Source organism: Bufo gargarizans, chromosome 7 (assembly GCF_014858855.1).
Source record: "Bufo gargarizans isolate SCDJY-AF-19 chromosome 7, ASM1485885v1, whole genome shotgun sequence".
In the NCBI taxonomy this organism is placed as follows: domain Eukaryota; kingdom Metazoa; phylum Chordata; class Amphibia; order Anura; family Bufonidae; genus Bufo; species Bufo gargarizans.
The window spans coordinates 72,758,772-72,775,857 of record NC_058086.1 but is presented as its reverse complement, the minus strand read 5'-3'; the positions used below and the strand labels follow the sequence as shown (position 1 = coordinate 72,775,857).

Sequence of the window (17,086 nt, the reverse complement as noted above, 5' to 3'; positions counted from 1 at the left end):
TGCACCGGAGCACACAGCATCATAGATTGCAATGATGCTGTGCACGTGGAGCTGCCCGTGGGACTATTGTCCCGCACTCATACGATCTTATGAGTGCGGGACAATAGTCCCGCGGGTGGCCCGACGTGCACAGCATCATTGTAATCTATGATGCTGTGCGCTCTGGTGCACACAATCAATGCCGCTCCGGGACATATGACCCGCTCACGGACCGTATGTCTCGGAGGGCATACAGTTGTGTGTCCTTATGTGTTAATACATACCTTGCTTATTCCCATAGGAGTAAATTAAGAGAGCTGCAGCCATGACCAGATTATTGGAGGCCACGAGATGGGGCCCTGCCCTCAAGATAGGTGGGTGTTTTAAGTAGAATCCGCACCCGTTGGACATTTATGTCATAAATATCCAGATGGAAAAATGTACCAGGAAATTAAAGGTGTTGTCTCACTTCAATGACATTTATCATGTAGAGGAAGTTGAAGTGTATGTGTCATATTTTTTATTAGAGCTAGGCATGTATACCTGAGTTAGTGCGTCAATGATTGCCAAAAGATCTGTAATTACCTTATAATAACAGCTTTCATTAACCCCTTCAACCCCGGGCCTGTTTTCACCTTCCTGTTCAGGCCATTTGTTGCAAATCTGACATGTGTCACTTTATGTGGTGATAACTTTAAAACGCTTTTACTTATCCAGGCCATTCTGAGATTGTTTTCTCATCACATATTGTACTTCATGACAGTGGTAAAAATAAGTAAAAAAATAAATAAATAAATAAATAAATATTTTATTCATAAAAAAATACCAAATTTACCAAAAATTTGGAAAAATTAGCAAATTTCAATTTCTCTACTTTTATAATAGATAGTAATACCTTCAAAAATAGTAATTACTTTACATTCCCCATATGTCTACTTAATGTTTGGATCATTTTGAAAATTACATTTTATTTTTTGGGGACGTTAGAAGGCTTCCAAAACCCACTTTTTAAAGGACCAGTTCAGGTCTGAAGTCACTTTGTGAGGCTTACATAATAGAAACCACCCAAAAATGACCCCATTTTATAAACTACACTCCTCAAGGTATACAAAACTGATTTTACAAACTCTGTTAACCCTTTAGGTGTTCCACAAGAATTGATGGAAAATGGAGATAAAATTTCAGAATTTCACTTTTTTGGCAGATTTTACATTTTAATAAATTTTTTCCAGTAGCAAAACAAGGGTTAACAGCCGAATAAAATTCAATATGTATTACCCTGATTCTGCGGTTTACAGAAACACCCCACATCTGATCATAAACTGCTGTACAGGCACACGGCAGGGCGCAGAAGGAAAGGAACGCCATATGGTTTTTGAAAGGCAAATTTAGCTGAACTGGTTTTTAGATGCCATGTCCCGTTTGAAGCCCCCCTGATGCACCCCTACAGTAGAAACGAAAAAAAAAAAAGACCACATTTTGGAAACTACGAGATAAGGTGACAGTTTTATTGGTACTATTTTGGGGTACATATGATTTTTTATTGCTCTATATTATGTTTTTTGTGAGGAAAGGTAACAAAAAAATGGATGTTTTGGCACTGTTTTTATTTTTACAGCGTTTACCTGAGGGATTACCAGTAGGTCATGTGACTTTTTTTTTTTACAGTTTTTTTTTTACGGTGTTCATCTGAGTGGTTAGGTCATGTAATATTTTTATAGAGCTGGTTGGACGTGGCGATACCTAATATGTATATTTTTTTATGTATTTCACTTTAGCACAATAATAGCAGTTTTTGAAAAAAAATATATGTTTTAGTGTCTCCATGTTATGAGAGCTATAGTTTTTTTTATTTTTTGGGCGATTGTCTTAGGTAGAAGCTCATTTTTTGCGGGATGAAGTGACGGTTTTATTGATACCATTTTGGGGGGCATAAGCCTTTTTGATTGCTTGGTGTTGCACTTTTTGTGAAGTAAGGTGACAAAAATTGCTTTTTTTTTACATTTTTTTTTTTTATGGTGTTTATCGGACAGGGTGGATCATGTGATATATTTATAGAGCCAGTCATTACAGACGATACCTAATATGTGTGTTTTTTTCTTCTTCTGTTTTTTATTATAAAATAAGGGGAAAGGTGGCTTTTTTTTTCTTTTTTACTTTATTAATTTTATTACTTTATTAAAAACACTTTTTTTTTAACTTTTTTTACTTTACTTTATTTATGACATTCACTTTTGGGGGTCTGATCCATTACAAAACATCTGTATTGTAATGCATTGCCTGTTAGTGTAGGGCACTGAGTCTCCTCGGCTCCTGTAGAAGGCAGTTCCCGATGCCGTGCAAGGCATTGGGTAGCTTCTGCACGGCATCAGGGCTGCCTTGTGTCGCATCGGGTCCCCGCCACAGCAGCGCGGGGACTCAATGCAATCGTTCACCTGACACAAACCTCTTCTATGTCGCGGTCAGCGCAGACCGCAGCATAGAAGAGGTTAATCCGCTGGCATCGGCTTTTACAGCGATGCCAGCGGATACAGCAGGGGCCCGGCTACCACGATCACTGCACCGCTACTATTACGTCAAATTGCGGGAACTCAGTGGTTCCCATGACGTAACAGTACGTCAAAGGTCGGGAAGGGGTTAATGTCCTCTGTCCCTATCCACAGCTCCCTTAAAAGACAGTTGCTATGGCTAGACCGTCTCTGGCTAAGAAGACAGGAATACGGAGGGGCGGTCTTTCACACTGCATGCCTGCATTAGGCTTCAGAGTGAGGAGGCGTGTCTCTCAGTAATCCAATCTGATTGGCTGGCAGGAAGCTGCTGGCTACAGCAAGTGTGGCAGAGGAGCCATCTTGAGAAGGTCCTCATATTTTAAATGTTTAAACAGCCGTAACTAAGGGAAAAACTCAAGGAAAACTGTGGTATGTGAAGAAACTAAAGATTGCTTTATGAATAATGCTGATGCAGCAGTAACATATGCTAAAAAATTTTTATGAAAACATGACAGTTACCCTTTAAAACAAGCCACTTACTAATGTATTGTTGTTATCTATATTGCTTCCTTTTCTGGCTGGATTCATTTTTCCATCACATTATACACTGCTCTTTTCCATGGTTACAGACCACCCTGCAATCCTTCAGTGGTGGCCGTGCTTGCACACTATAGAAAAAAACGTCAGCCTCTCTGGTGGCCGGGACCATGGGAGCGAACATAGCCTGGTGATTTTTCCTATATTGTGCAAGCACAACTACCACTGATGCAGGGTGGTCTGTAACAATGGAAATGAGCAGTGTATAATGTGATAGAAAAATACATCCTGCCAGCAAAGGAAGCAATATGGATAATAACAACATATTAGTAAGTGGCTTGTATTCACTTTCTCTACATGATAAATGCCACTTACTGAAGTGAGACAACCCCTTTAACAAAGATTGGACAATCCTTAAAGGGGTTGTCCAGGTTCAGAATTGAACCCCGGACATACCCATAATTTTCACCCAGGTAGCCCCACCGAGCACACTGCTGGGAGGAGGCCTCCGCCTAGCAGTGTGTTATTGTAAATAAAAAAAGCCCTTGGCCCTGCGCGATGCAGTGCAGGGCAAGAGAGATTATCGGAGCATGAGATTCTCCAATGCTAACATCAGGGGAGGCTGCCTGGGTGAAATTCTGAGTAACCCGGACAACTATTTTAAAGTGAATGTCCACCCTTGAACAGCATTTGTTTTTTTCTGAATAGGACAAAATTCCTTGTTGATAATTTTTTTAATATATTTTAAATTCCCTGCACAGACATTGAACTGAATCATACAGTAAAATTTTGGCTGCCTGCAGCCACCACTAGGTCATCAATATCACATCTTTGGGGGCAACAGTTGATGCCAGAAACTATACAGTTGACTGAGCTAGAAGCAGACATCCCCGTATGCTGTGTAGAAGCCATGCCAGGGCAATGCAAGTGAATAGGAGCTGGTCAGTGAGGAATGACAGGTGTTGGACCGATGTTATTTTGTTGACTTATTCTGAGATAGACCATCAATATCTACTCTAAGTCTCGGAAAACCCAAAATGTTTTAATTCAGTTCTCAGTTATATGTCTGTGCAGGGGATTTGGAGCTCTATATCAGACAAACGGAACCTGGATCAACATTTTGCAACGTTCACCAGCATTGATTTTTAGGCCTTAAAATTGCATTTTATTACAAGGTGACATGAAATAATGTATGTAAAATTCCTGCATAGTGTCTGTACCCTCTGGTAGTCACTGCGCTGTGAGTGGATATGAACTCGGAACCCCCTGTACTCTCACAAATATTAACAAATATTGAATTAAGAAGGAACGAAATCTATAGCTACCTTTCCCATTCCTTAATGTGCATGTCCAATCTTCACTACAACAGGAAACGTGGGCATTGCAAGCTGGAAAACAGCCAAATAGCTATGATTATTACCTAATAATATGAATGACGCTGGTAATTTCCATACCGTTACAACATTTAATTACAGGCCTCATTTTAAATGATGCTCCAGTATGCAAAAGAGCCAAAAATAAAGCCACGGTTATTTACCCTCTTGCACAAACAGGTACACAAAAAAAGTGTGGTAATGGCATGTTCCGGTTGTATTACACAGCTGACGCCTGCCTGCAGTAACTGGGATCGGAGACAGGCCATCAATATCAAAATTCTGGACAACCCCATTTGTTAGGTGAGAATGAACAGACCTTGCAGACTAATTTTAAAGAGTGTTTTTTTATAGCCACCCCTCGTATGCACTACTGTGCATGATAGATGATTAAAGGGGGTTCCTGATCACAAAAAAAGGAAAATTAAAAATATTACAGCTCACTTGTTTAAAACCAATTTTTATCAGTCTCAAATGTTGAATACTGATCACAGAAAATTATCCCACTTTCACATACACACAAAAAAGGTCCTGGATGAACATTTATACCAAGTAACTTTCACACTGGTGCATATTATCAGACACACGGCTATGGGTACATTCACATGAAAAAATGTGGCCTTTAAAAATGGATACAATGGCAGTTTTTCATGTTTTGCCATTTTGCATCAGAGTGTGCATCCGTTTTCTGACCGCTTTTAAAACAAATTAATTTTATTGGCTTTGTTTAAAAGAAATCCCAACCCCTGCAGTGCCCTCAGTATATATTATGTTCCCCCATTGCACCCTTAGTAATATAAATGGCCCCCAATAGTGCCCTCTTTATTGTAAATGGCCTTTCATAGTGTCCCTAGTAGCATATATGCCCCAAAGTGCCCCCAGAATCATATATAATAGCCCCCACCACTGGTAGTGCAAGCGATTAAAAAAAAAAAAAAACAACACGCGTGAAGACACTAGCTCTTCACTGGAGGCAACAGGACCTGACGCTCCCAGCATGATCATGTGACGTCATCGCGCTGGGAGCGCAGGTCCTACTGGTCCCTTCACACGCAAGTAGTTGAGGTATTTTTTTGTTTTATTAATATCAGAGGGGTTAATCTGGCCCGCTAAAACGGCCAAAAACAGAATATGCCCTATTTTGTGATGGCCACACTAATAGGCGTGCGCACGGGGTGTGCCTTCAAGCCTCAAAATTGAGGTTCTGTCACCTCCCTGCTGTCTGCCGTGTCGTTTGTCCTGATCCGATCCTTCACTATAGGAGCGGAAGCGCCGCATAGAGAAGGATGGGCTTGCTCCTCCTCCAGACCTCCCCTGTAACGTACGTGTTCGAGTTCACGTGTTCCGCGACGTCACGCGGCAGCTGAGTCACGGAAATGCTAGGGTGAGGCCCGGCCATGTCACAGCGCAGTGCCAGAGCAGAGCCCAGTGTTTTCTCCCAGAACGGGTTCCGGGCGGCAGCAGGTAGAGGCTGCAGCACTTTATTTCACTACTTTCAGGGTCAGGGCGGCTCAGATGTATCATCTAACTTAAAGGGTCAAATGTCTACTGCCTACTACTGATTGATAGTTTAGATTCAAATACAGATTTTTCTGACTATTTTAAACTTGGAAGATATACACAGTCTGTCATCCTGAAAACAGTAATTGTGAGATACAGAATTCCAAAATATGGATCGGTTTGTTATCAAGAGACCAAAAAAAGCCAATACCGCAGACTCGGTGGCTAACGTTGGGCCTGAGTATGTTCCTGATAAAAGTGCAGAAGAAGATATTTCTGTTGGTTCCGATCAGTGCAGTTTACACTCAGAAAATTTACCAATTCATGACTCAGTGTATTACAAGCGTCGGGTCTTGATGAAGTTGAGGATGTTATTTTTTTTGTTCAGAACAGAGCACTTCATATTCAAAGCCATCAGACATACCAACTGAGGAACCAGAACCAATGTGTAGTTCCAGTGAGTGCCAAGCGGCAGGTCAGGACCAAACAGAAGACATTACATATTTTAGTTCAGGTCTTTGTTTAACAAAGCAATCAAACGTAGCAGCGGGTGATCCAGTCTGTGGTATTCCCCAAAACAGATTTGAAGCCAGAATCGAGTAGCTAGAGGCCCTTATCAGCCAAAACTGACCATCTTTCCAAGAACTAAAATAGGGAATAAAGAGAGAAATTCTCAGAGTGATTGGTATGGAAAATACAGGAGGCTCGAATACAGTCCAGCAAAAGATGCAGCATTTTGTTTCTACTGCCGTTGCTTTTCTTCTAATGATGCAGCACAAAAAGGTCACGCGGATCCAGCCTTTATTGAAAAGGGATTCAGAAACTGGCACAGGGCGAATGAATGTTTTAAAACTCACCAACAATCAAAATCTCATATGCTGAGCACTTCTGCATGGTCAAGCTTTAGTGAAGGAAAACCTATCGATGTTTTACTAGATGAGAGCAAGAAAGTTTATCAAAAAAAGAAGAAGAAGAAGAAATGGAATCAACACCTTTGACCCAATGCTGGGTATAATTACCAGATGTGGATTCAGTTACATATTTATTCCCAGAATTCTGGTAGAGTCACTCAGAATTGAGAAAGCTCGTTGGAAGAACGAGTAAAACGTTTTCAAGAAATCTACAGTACGTCCAGTTGCCTTGATTTATTCTTTACAGATATATACCATGACCTGGATAAATGAGAACCTTCACAGACAAGAAGAAAAAAGGTGCAAGAGCAGAAATCTCATGAAGCGACTGATTGATATTGTTCGGGGTTTGGCAACAGGTGGCAGACCAATTTAAGGTCACAATGAAAAAAACTATAGCCACGAGAGAGGTTTATTTCTAAATATTGTCAATCTACAAAAAAAAATATGATCCTGTGATGCAAAGACATTTGCAAGAATCTCCTCAAAATGCTACATACGTATCTGAGTAACCGCATCCAGAATGATATAATTATGACCTTACATAATATTGTGCAACAAAAAATTGTGTCAGCGATAAATGGAAAAATTATCTCAATAATTGCAGATGATACTGCTGACACCATGAACAGATACCTGTTGCAGTACGATATTTTAATAATGAACAGCAAAGTCTAATTGGGCATTTTGTTTCAATTCAAAGGCTCTTAAAAGTTGATGCTCAGTCGATTTTTGACCAAATAAATAATGTTCTTGAAATTATTAAAACCGACTGGTCATCAGTGATCTCTGTGTGCTTTGATGGAGCATCTACTATGTCTGGATGCACTGCAGGTGTTCAGATGAAAGGTAAAGAAATAAACCATGAAATACTCTATGTACACTGCTATGCACATTGTTTAAACCTTGTCCTGGTCGATGCACGCACCTCAAGTAGACAAAACAGAACAGTGTTTGACTTCTTTGGCATTATTCAGACTCTTTATGCCTTCATGGAGGGAAGTCCTGTGAGACATGCTGTAATGGAGAAGATTTCTCAAGAAGTAGGACCTCAGTTTAAGACTCTAAAGTGACTGTCAAACACAAGGTGGGCATGCAGAGCAGAAGCAGTAAAAGAAAACTTTTCAGTTATTTTACAGGCTTTAAATGAGATCATCGAATCAAGTCGCTTAGCTGATGCTAAAATAGAAGCAAGGGGCCTTATTTGTGAATTCAATTCATTCAAGTTTATCTTTGCTCTGCACATGATGCACCCTATTCTCCAAATGGTGGTAAAAGTCAGCAAGACCCTGCAAGCATCAAATCTCCACTTGCTTACTGCAATGACACAGGTGAAAAGCCTGTGCCACTCCTTGGTTTCCGTGAGAAGTGACCCTGATTATTTTCAGTCCATTTTCCATGACTGTGAAAAAAAAGTGTGCCGGAAATAATATCGCTATTCCCCCAGTTAGGAAGAGAAAGCCTTCTGTCCTTCTCAGTCTCAGTCTCACTATGAAACAAAAGAGGAGCCGGAGAGGAGAACTTCATGTTACCCACTACTGGCTTCATTGGTAACTGGTATGGACCAGCGATTTGAACAGGAGTCGTGTGATATTGTAACTGCAGTAGGTAAACTGCTAAGCTTGGAGATTCCTAAAGGTGACATCGAAATCCTTGCCAACAAATTTAAGGTGTCAGTGGATGAATTGGAAGCAGAAGCCACATTGCTAAGGGAGTATAAGGGACCTACTCCTAAAGGTTGCACCACAAATACCATCAAAGACTGGCTTGATTGGTTTAAAGAATCAGATCGATCCAACACATTTAATGCTTTTTATAAGTGTGTTCAGTGCTTTACAGTGTTACCTGTGACAAGCTGCCTTTTCAAAACTGACACATGTAAAAACCAAACTGAGGAGTACAATGTCCCAAGAACGCCTGGATGCACTCATGATATTCTATAATGAGCAGGAATTGGCTTGGTCGGCTACTTATAACGAGGTCATTGAAGAATTTAAGTTCAAAACACTTTGTGTGACGTCTTCTTCTCTAGAGCATAAAGATGAGGAAAATTCCCATGTACCTTGCAACTTTGTGTAAAAATGTTTACTTAGATTTGTTACAGTTATAACAGCTTATTTATTCTAAATGTTTGTTTTTTTAAGTTAAAAAATGTTAAATGTTTGTTTACATTGCTAAATGCTTTTTTAATAAGAAAAAAGTTTTAATACGGTTTTTAAATGTTTGTTTATATTGATAATTATGAGTGCGGGTCTGTATGTATGTATGCAGAGTGTATTTGTGTATATATATATATGTGTGTGTATAATATATATATATCTATATACATACACACGCGTGCGCGGCGTGTGTGTTTGTGCTTTAGGGTGCACACCCTAATGCAATAGGCTGCGCACGTCTATGTGGCCACTATTCACTGGGATGTCAATGTGAATAGCCCCATAGATTGCAATGGTTCTGAACACGGCGTGTGAATGAGGAAGTTAGTAACTACTACGCTGGACTTCCCTCCTGTGATTGGTGTTTCCTTGTGTTTAGAAGGAGGGGCCGCTGCTGCTCATCCATAAATAAGGAGGCTTCATGCCATGGTAATAAGACATCAGATTGCAAGAGCCTGTCCTGGAAAACTGTCCAGGCTTGTCAGGGGGAAGACATAGACAGCTCCTTGCAGCTTCTGAAGACAATCCCTTGCTTGGCTGGAAGCGCATGTTGTAGCTCAGCATGAGTCCTTTCACACACACGTTGCTCTATTGCGCCCTGCTCCTTTTAACCCTTAAGGAGCTGACAGAGGCATGCACCTGCGGTATGTCTCACCCCCAGGAGCAGTTCTGTAATTTAGATGTTGGTGAGTCTCTCTATGCAATGTACTAAATGTTTGTGCTACTTGTACATAGAATTTTTAATATTTTTTCAGTGTTTTTTTTTTGTGTAATACTTTAAATGTGCATTATCCTATAGTAGCCCATGATGCCGTAGAGTTACTATTACTAGTGTTAGGTTTCAAGCAACCTGCTCTTCTATCCACAAGGTGGTAACCTGGGATTACACTGTATAATCCATGGTTGGTCTCTAAATATAACTTAATTAACTGATAACATTGTGCCTCAGTTTGCTGTCGTATTTTTGCAGTGACCTTGCTGAGAGCCACAGGGGCTTCCTAGTGTTCAGTGACTCATTTGTTAACGTCCTGTAATGGGGCAAGTGACACGAATTATCTGGCACCAAACTGAGCCGACGAGGCTCCTGACATTTACACTCCTGATTATGATGCTTCTGGCATCTGTATTCAGGAGAATATCCACCATCCATACTTCTTACAAGGTTTCCCGTTGTGGCTTGTGGCACCTATCGGTAAATTACGGTGAAATATATTCATCTCCGCTCTTGGTCTCTGCTGTCGGACACACGGGAAGACAATGTAAAGTCCATTTAATTCATCAAGTCGTACTGTGGCCGCTTAGCTCTCATCCCATGTGCGCAGTCGATGTACAACATACCTCTCCGAAGAACCTCACAATTAGCATCCCTATAGTCCAGATTGTGCTCGGTGCATACTGATTAATAGCTCTAAAGACGCCAATAGAATATCTTTGTGGGCCAAACGCCTAACATGACCGATCATTACTTACACTGACTTTTTGGGGTTACTTTTAAGGCTCTGCCCATTATACCATGGCAGCCTGTTTGTAAGTATGCTGTTGCCAATGTTGTGCTTTGTATACTAATATGAATATCGCTAGAATAACAGTACTTATACGACACCCGAAATTCATAATGAAATCTGTATTTAAATGAACACCCTCAAAAGAGAAGGGTGTTGTCATGGGGTATGAGTCTAACTACCTACTTACATGTCATGTATCTACTACTAGACTTCTGACATGCAGAAAGTCCCTCTGTGTGTGTTCACAGTCCAAGACATCTCATTTTCCAATAATTTTAAGTCCCTTAGAGCAGCGGTCCCCAACCGCTGGGGCCTTCTTTAACGCGGTACTAATGAAGCGCTTCCATTATGGAAGCGCTTCATTAGTATAGGAGGACCAGGAAGCGGTGAAGGATCTGTACTCACCGCTTCCTGGTCCTCGGCTAGCGGCTGTGCAGGGCTGCGCACAGCGTGAGGTCGCTCTGTGACCTCACACTGTGTGCCGCCATACACAGCCGACAGCAGAATGAACAGGATCGCGATGGTGACCAGGAGCAGGAGAGGTAAGTGTTTTTATTTTTATTTTATTTTATTTGCACTGGGGGGTGACATAAGGGCTGATGGCTGACCTGGGGGGCTGATGGCTGACATGGGGGCCTGATGGCTGACGTGGGGGGCTTATGGCTGACATGGGGGCTGATAGATGGCTAAAGGTTGGGGGGTTGATCTGAGGCATTTGGGGTCTGATCTGAGGTCTGATTAACATTGAGGGTCTGATTGCTGGTCTGACCTGAGGTGTAATGAAAAATATTTTTTTCTTATTGTTCTACTCTAAAACCTAGGTGCATCTTATAAAGGGCGAAAAATTTGGTACAGTGCAGCAGAGACCCTAGTCAGTTTATATAGTCGTTATATAGTGTTATATATTTTAATATGCACCTTGTGTTTTGTTATGCGCGTGAATCAGTCAGCGCCGACTAGCACCACCTAAGCCCCGCCCACCCCCTGTGCCATGTGACCACAGAGTGTGAGTAAAAAGCTTGTTATTACTCATGCTCCGTGGTCACCCGCCTGCTCGCACAACGCTGCTTTGGATCCTGATGTACAAACATCGTCCGGACATTTTAGTTTACTGGAGCTGCAGCTGGGCACTGATGGCTAGGAGGAGGAGTGGGGGAACTGATGGCAGTGGGGCGAGCTGGTGGCATTGGGGGAGGAGCTGATGGAAGTTGGAGGGGGAGAAATTGATGACATAGGGGAGCTGGTGGCATTAGAGGGGGAGCTAATGGCACTGGGTGTGGGAGAGCTGAAAGCTCTGGGGGAGTGGAGCTGATGGGACTGGGGTGGGGGGAGAGCTGAAGGCACTGGGGGAGTGGAGCTGATGGCACTGGGTGGGGGAGAGCTGATGGCACTGGGGTGGGGAGAGCTGAAGGCACTGGGTGGGGGAGAGCTGATGGCACTGGGGGAACAGAGCTGATGGCACTGGGGAATAGTGGAGCCGATGGCACTGGGGGGGAAATGATGCACTTGGGCTGATCGTACAGGGGGGGAACGAAGGGTGTTGGGGACTGATGGTAGGGGGTCTGATGAGTTTTTATAAAGGAAAACAGTCTATTAGATAATTTTTTTCTTAGTAGGATACTCGATTACTAAAATAATCGTTTACTGCAGCCCTACTTGGGTCCTCCACTGATCTCTACTTCCTGCTCACCAGCCGAGGTGGATCACCACTGCAGCTTTTGATTGGTCATATTTCCTGTACAAAGAGGGAACAGGACGTAGAGATGGGTGGGGGACCCAGGAAGCAGCGGAAAAGCTGGGCGACCACCAGGATGATATCTTTTTTTCTGACCCTTTAAAAAAAAAAAAAAAAAATTCTATTAGTCAGGCAACTCCTTTAAAGGCTCTGTTCACAGCAGCATTGTGGGTTCTGTTTCTTACAAAATGTTATCCTAAATTCTGCGTTCTGGATTCCCATGAATTATAATGGGGTCCATCTGGGTTCAGTCATAATTTAAAGACTATGTCCATACATTTTTTTTTTATTGTCCCAGTGAATACAAAATGGGAAATAAACAACTCTGTAATAGGTTTTAATTAAACATTTTCTTCAATTTTTTTTCTTTAGCTCCTTCACAGACCTATAGGCCCCCATGGTAACAGATAACAAACCCTATACAGTCAGGTCTTGCACTATTATCTTCCATCTGTCCTTTGCTTCCAGCTAATCCAGTTTGTTGGGAAAATATGGAAGGAAAATAGGACTATTCAGGGTTGGTTTGTTGTCTGTTACCATGGAGACGCATTGTCTATATACATGCTGTAGAAACAAAACTACAGGAAACTTTTAATAAAGATTTATTGCAGAGTTGATAAATTTATCATTTTAGAGACATTGAGACAATAAAAAAAAAATGTTTCTAAGGAGGAAATAAAAATACTCAGTCATAATAATCTATTAAATACAAACCGGATTCCAAAAAAGTTGGGACACTAAACAAATTGTGAATAAAAACTGAATGCAATGATGTGGAGATGGCAAATGTCAATATTTTATTTGAAATAGAACATAGATGACAGATCAAACGTTTAATCCGAGTAAATGTATCATTTTAAAGGAAAAATACGTTGATTCAAATTTTCACGGTGTCAACAAATCCCAAAAAAGTTGGGACAAGTAGCAATAAGAGGCTGGAAAAAGTAAATTTGAGCATAACGAAGAGCTGGAAGACCAATTAACACTAATTAGGTCAATTGGCAACATGATTGGGTATAAAAAGAGCTTCTCAGAGTGGCAGTGTCTCTCAGAAGCCAAGATGGGTAGAGGATCACCAATTCCCACAATGTTGCGCAGAAAGATAGTGGAGCAATATCAGAAAGGTGTTACCCAGCGAAAAATTGCAAAGACTTTGCATCTATCATCATCAACTGTGCATATGCAACACGCCAGACCTGCAGGGTATAGACGAAGTGAGGTCACAGTTATGGGCAATCGAGGGTACTCACTATATTTGCGGAACCCTGGGCAGGCGCGTGGCAGTGAAGGAGAGGTAGACACAGTTCCTCTGGGGCACGCTCTGTAGATAGGGACCAGGCCTGATGGTAGTTGAGGTGCCCTGGATGTTACAGGTATTTTGTGTGCCTGGGGCAAGGTCCCTGTTGTATTCGCGACGCCAGTGCCTTTGGCCGGTGGCACGCCGGTTGGTGGTTGGAAAGATGGAGGTACACAAGTATGCAGTGAACCAAACGTAAACTTTACTGGACAATCCAACTTTGTACAGCAGGGAGTAGTATAGTCTTTAGATTATTACAGTTCCACAAAAAAGGGGCTTATTCACAAGTATGGCAGGCAATAGTCATGCAAGTTACACTGAGGGTAAATTCCACAAGCACTCAGCAGCAGGTTGTACCTTTCCTCAGAATCACTGTACACTGTCCTTTATAGAACTCCTGCTCTGGCTTTATATCTCCCAAGGCCCGGATGCCTAAAAGGGTGGCTTATATCCTTGGTTACTTTCTTCCTCAGGTATTATACTGCTTGCTATGGTTCCTAAGTTCTCTGCCCTTCAGGGTCACTTTGCTTACCCTGGGTCGCCTCCTCTTGTAAGATGAGTGACTGTGGGTTTTCTCCCAGGAGGTTGGATCCTGCAACTGGGGTATCTCTACTGAGCTGATCCTAGCTTCAGGAGCTTCAGGTGGACGAGGTGACTCCTCTAGTCCCCTGGAATGAACTAACTCTTCCCTGTCTGGGCCTTCCTATATGTAACTAGGGCTCTCCAGCTCCCTCTAACGTCTGGGAGGCTAAACTACACCCTGACAGGCCTGACACCCAGATAATACAGGGAAAAACATGCACATGACATTTAATGCAATGTAACACATTAACCTGTGCAGTGCCCACCTTTACCTAGTGGGACACTACATACACCCACGCTATAACGTTGCCCGTCCTCGGCGCAACATGGAGGGTTCGCCCATCTGGAACGGCAACCTGAAAGATAGCAGAGAACATACATATGCAATATTCACCACATCAACAATGTAACAGTTATTAAATGTACTGAAAGGAGTGATGACAATGGGCGTCGTTCTCTTCTCTCAGGATAATGTGAGGGAACAGGGGCGCTGACCTGGCACAGCGTATCAATAAACCAGGATAGTCCATATAAAATGTAGATAAACATAAGTCCTTGGAGGCTCAAAGAACAACATGAGTCCGTACCCAGGCTTGTAATGGTTAAACAGGGGTTTCCCGTGAGGGGCTACCTGGTCCCATAATGTAGTCCACAAACCTCACAGGACGATGCCCCCTGGTAGAACGGGTAGACCTCCTTACTGGCAGGGATTCTTCCTGCCTGGCTTCAGGAATGTCAGAGGAGCCCATTGCCTCTGGAGCTTCTTCAGGAGGCTGAGGGCTAACAGGAACAGGAGCAGGAACCAATAAATTCAACCAAGGCGTGAGGGCCCAGTGGAGCGGCTCTTTATCATGGATTAAGTTCTCCACAGCCTGCATAGGGTCCATAGGTGGAGCCGGCAACTCTTCCTCAGTAGGCTCCGGTTCCATCTCCTCCGCCGCTGGTTCTCCTTCTATACAGGGCTTGAGGCGGTTCCTGTGAACAACTTGGGGACTTCTTCCTTCCCTGGAGATCTGGTAAATGTGGGCCGCAGCATTAGGTATGGCAGTGATAAGGTAGGGAATCATTTCCCATTTGCTGTCCAACTTGCTGGTCCGATGGTTGTTTTTCAACCATACCTTGTCTCCCAGAGCCAGGGGTCCCGCATGGGCAGTCTGGTCAAAGTCTTTCTGCTGCCTTTCTCGGACAATCTCCATCCGTTCCTGGACAATCTCCTTAGCATTAAGAAGACGCCTTTGGTGCTCCACTACCCAGTCAGTCTTGGGCAGTGGGTTGATCTCATCCGGCACTTGTACCCCTAGGGAGTGGTCCGCAGGCAATCTCCCTTGTCGGCCGAACATCAAATAGAACGGGGTGTAACCGGTGGAACAGTGGATGGTGTTGTTGTAAGTGTACATAAGCTGCGGCAACAAAGTAGGCCAATCTCCCCTCGTCTCAGGGGGTACTGCTCTCAGCATTTCAATGAGAGTCTTATTCATTTTCTCACAGAGTCCGTTACCTTGCGGATGATAGGCGGTGGTCCGGACCTTCTGGCAGTTGTGTAGCAGGCACATCTCATGGAACAGCTGTGACTCAAATGCGGACCCTTGATCGGTGAGGATCCTTTCTGGGCAACCGTAGGGCAGCAGGAAATGCTTCCAGAACGCCTCCGCTGTGGTCTTTGCTGTCAGGTCTTTCACAGGCACTGCTACGACAAACTTAGTGAAGTGATCAATTATAGTCATGGCATATGTATACCCTGAGCGACTCGGCTCTAACTTTACATGATCAATGGCAACAAGTTCTAAAGGAGCCTTACTTACGATGGGATGGAGAGGCGCCCTCTGGTCATGGCGTTCAGTTCGCCCCACAGCACAGGCGGTGCATTCTCGGCACCATTTCTCAATATCTTCTCTCATCCCGATCCAATAGAATCTTCTGCGAATGGTGGCCTCAGTCTTTTGCACACCGAAGTGTCCGGACTGGTTGTGGTACATATCCAGCACCAGGCTGGCATCCCGACGTGGCAGGAGAATTTGATACACTCTATCATAGGACACTGGATCCAGACTCCTTCTGAGCAACAGGCCCTTTTGAAGGAATAGTTGATGGCGATGTCTCCACAATCTCACTAGCTCTGGGTCTGCACTCTTCCTGCGGATCCTCTCAGGGACTTTTCCACTAGTAAGGAAGTCAAGCAGTTCACCGAGGACTCTACTTTCGGACTGGAGCTTAATCCATCTTTCTTGATCGCCTCTGGACTCAGGACCATCTGATGAGGAAGGATCAGCAGCAGGGGAATCTTCAGTACGTATATTATCCTGCTGGGTAAATTTATTATAGAACGCTGGCATTTCCACCTCTTCCCAGGCATCTTTCGGTTCATCTGGGGCTTCTGTAGTGGGGAGTCGTGACAGAGCATCAGCGTTCTCATTGGAGCGGCCTGCCCGGTACTTCACAGTAAAATCATAGTTGGCCAGGCGGGAGGCCCATCTTTGCTCCAGTGCCCCTAATTTGGCTGTATTCAGATGTGCCAGGGGATTATTATCTGTGAAGGCAACAAACGGTGTGGCAGCGAGATAGTCCTTAAACTTTTCGGTCACAGCCCACACTAAGGCAAGAAACTCCAGCTTGAAAGAACTGTAATTCTGGTCGTTCTTCTCAGCTCCCTTCAGGGATCTGCTGGCATAGGCAATCACCCTTTCTTTGTTATCTTGCACTTGAGCCAACACGGCCCCCAGGCCTCTTTTACTGGCATCTGTGTAGAGGTGGAATGGCTTCTGATAATCTGGGTAACCCAGAACAGGGGGTTCAGTCAACTTCTTCTTTAGGAGTTGGAAGGCAATTTCCCGCTCTTCATTCCATTCAACAGGAATAGGAGTCTTTGGGCTCTTTTTTGGATGCCCCCTCAAGAGTTCCTGGATGGGATCCGCAATTTGTGCAAAATGCGGGATGAATCGCCTATAGTACCCTGCAAAACTGAGAAAGCTTCTCACCTCTTTCACGGTCGTGGGAGTAGGCCAGTTACGGACAGCAGCAA

The 17,086-nt window shown here is 43.3% G+C and overlaps 1 protein-coding gene and 1 pseudogene across 1 annotated transcript in view; one reads left to right on the top strand and one right to left on the bottom strand.

Annotated features, from left to right (window-relative positions):
- The window catches only part of LOC122944166, a 144,523-nt pseudogene that overhangs the window by 39,416 nt on the left and 88,021 nt on the right, over nucleotides 1–17,086 (bottom strand).
- LOC122943104 (metalloproteinase inhibitor 2-like) overlaps nucleotides 9,390–17,086 on the top strand; it is a 63,324-nt gene continuing 55,627 nt past the window's right edge. The window contains exon 1 of the mRNA XM_044300562.1: nucleotides 9,390–9,634. Coding sequence (XP_044156497.1) covers nucleotides 9,511–9,634 — 124 coding nt within the window. The 5' untranslated portion in view covers nucleotides 9,390–9,510. The remainder of the gene's footprint in view (nucleotides 9,635–17,086) is intronic.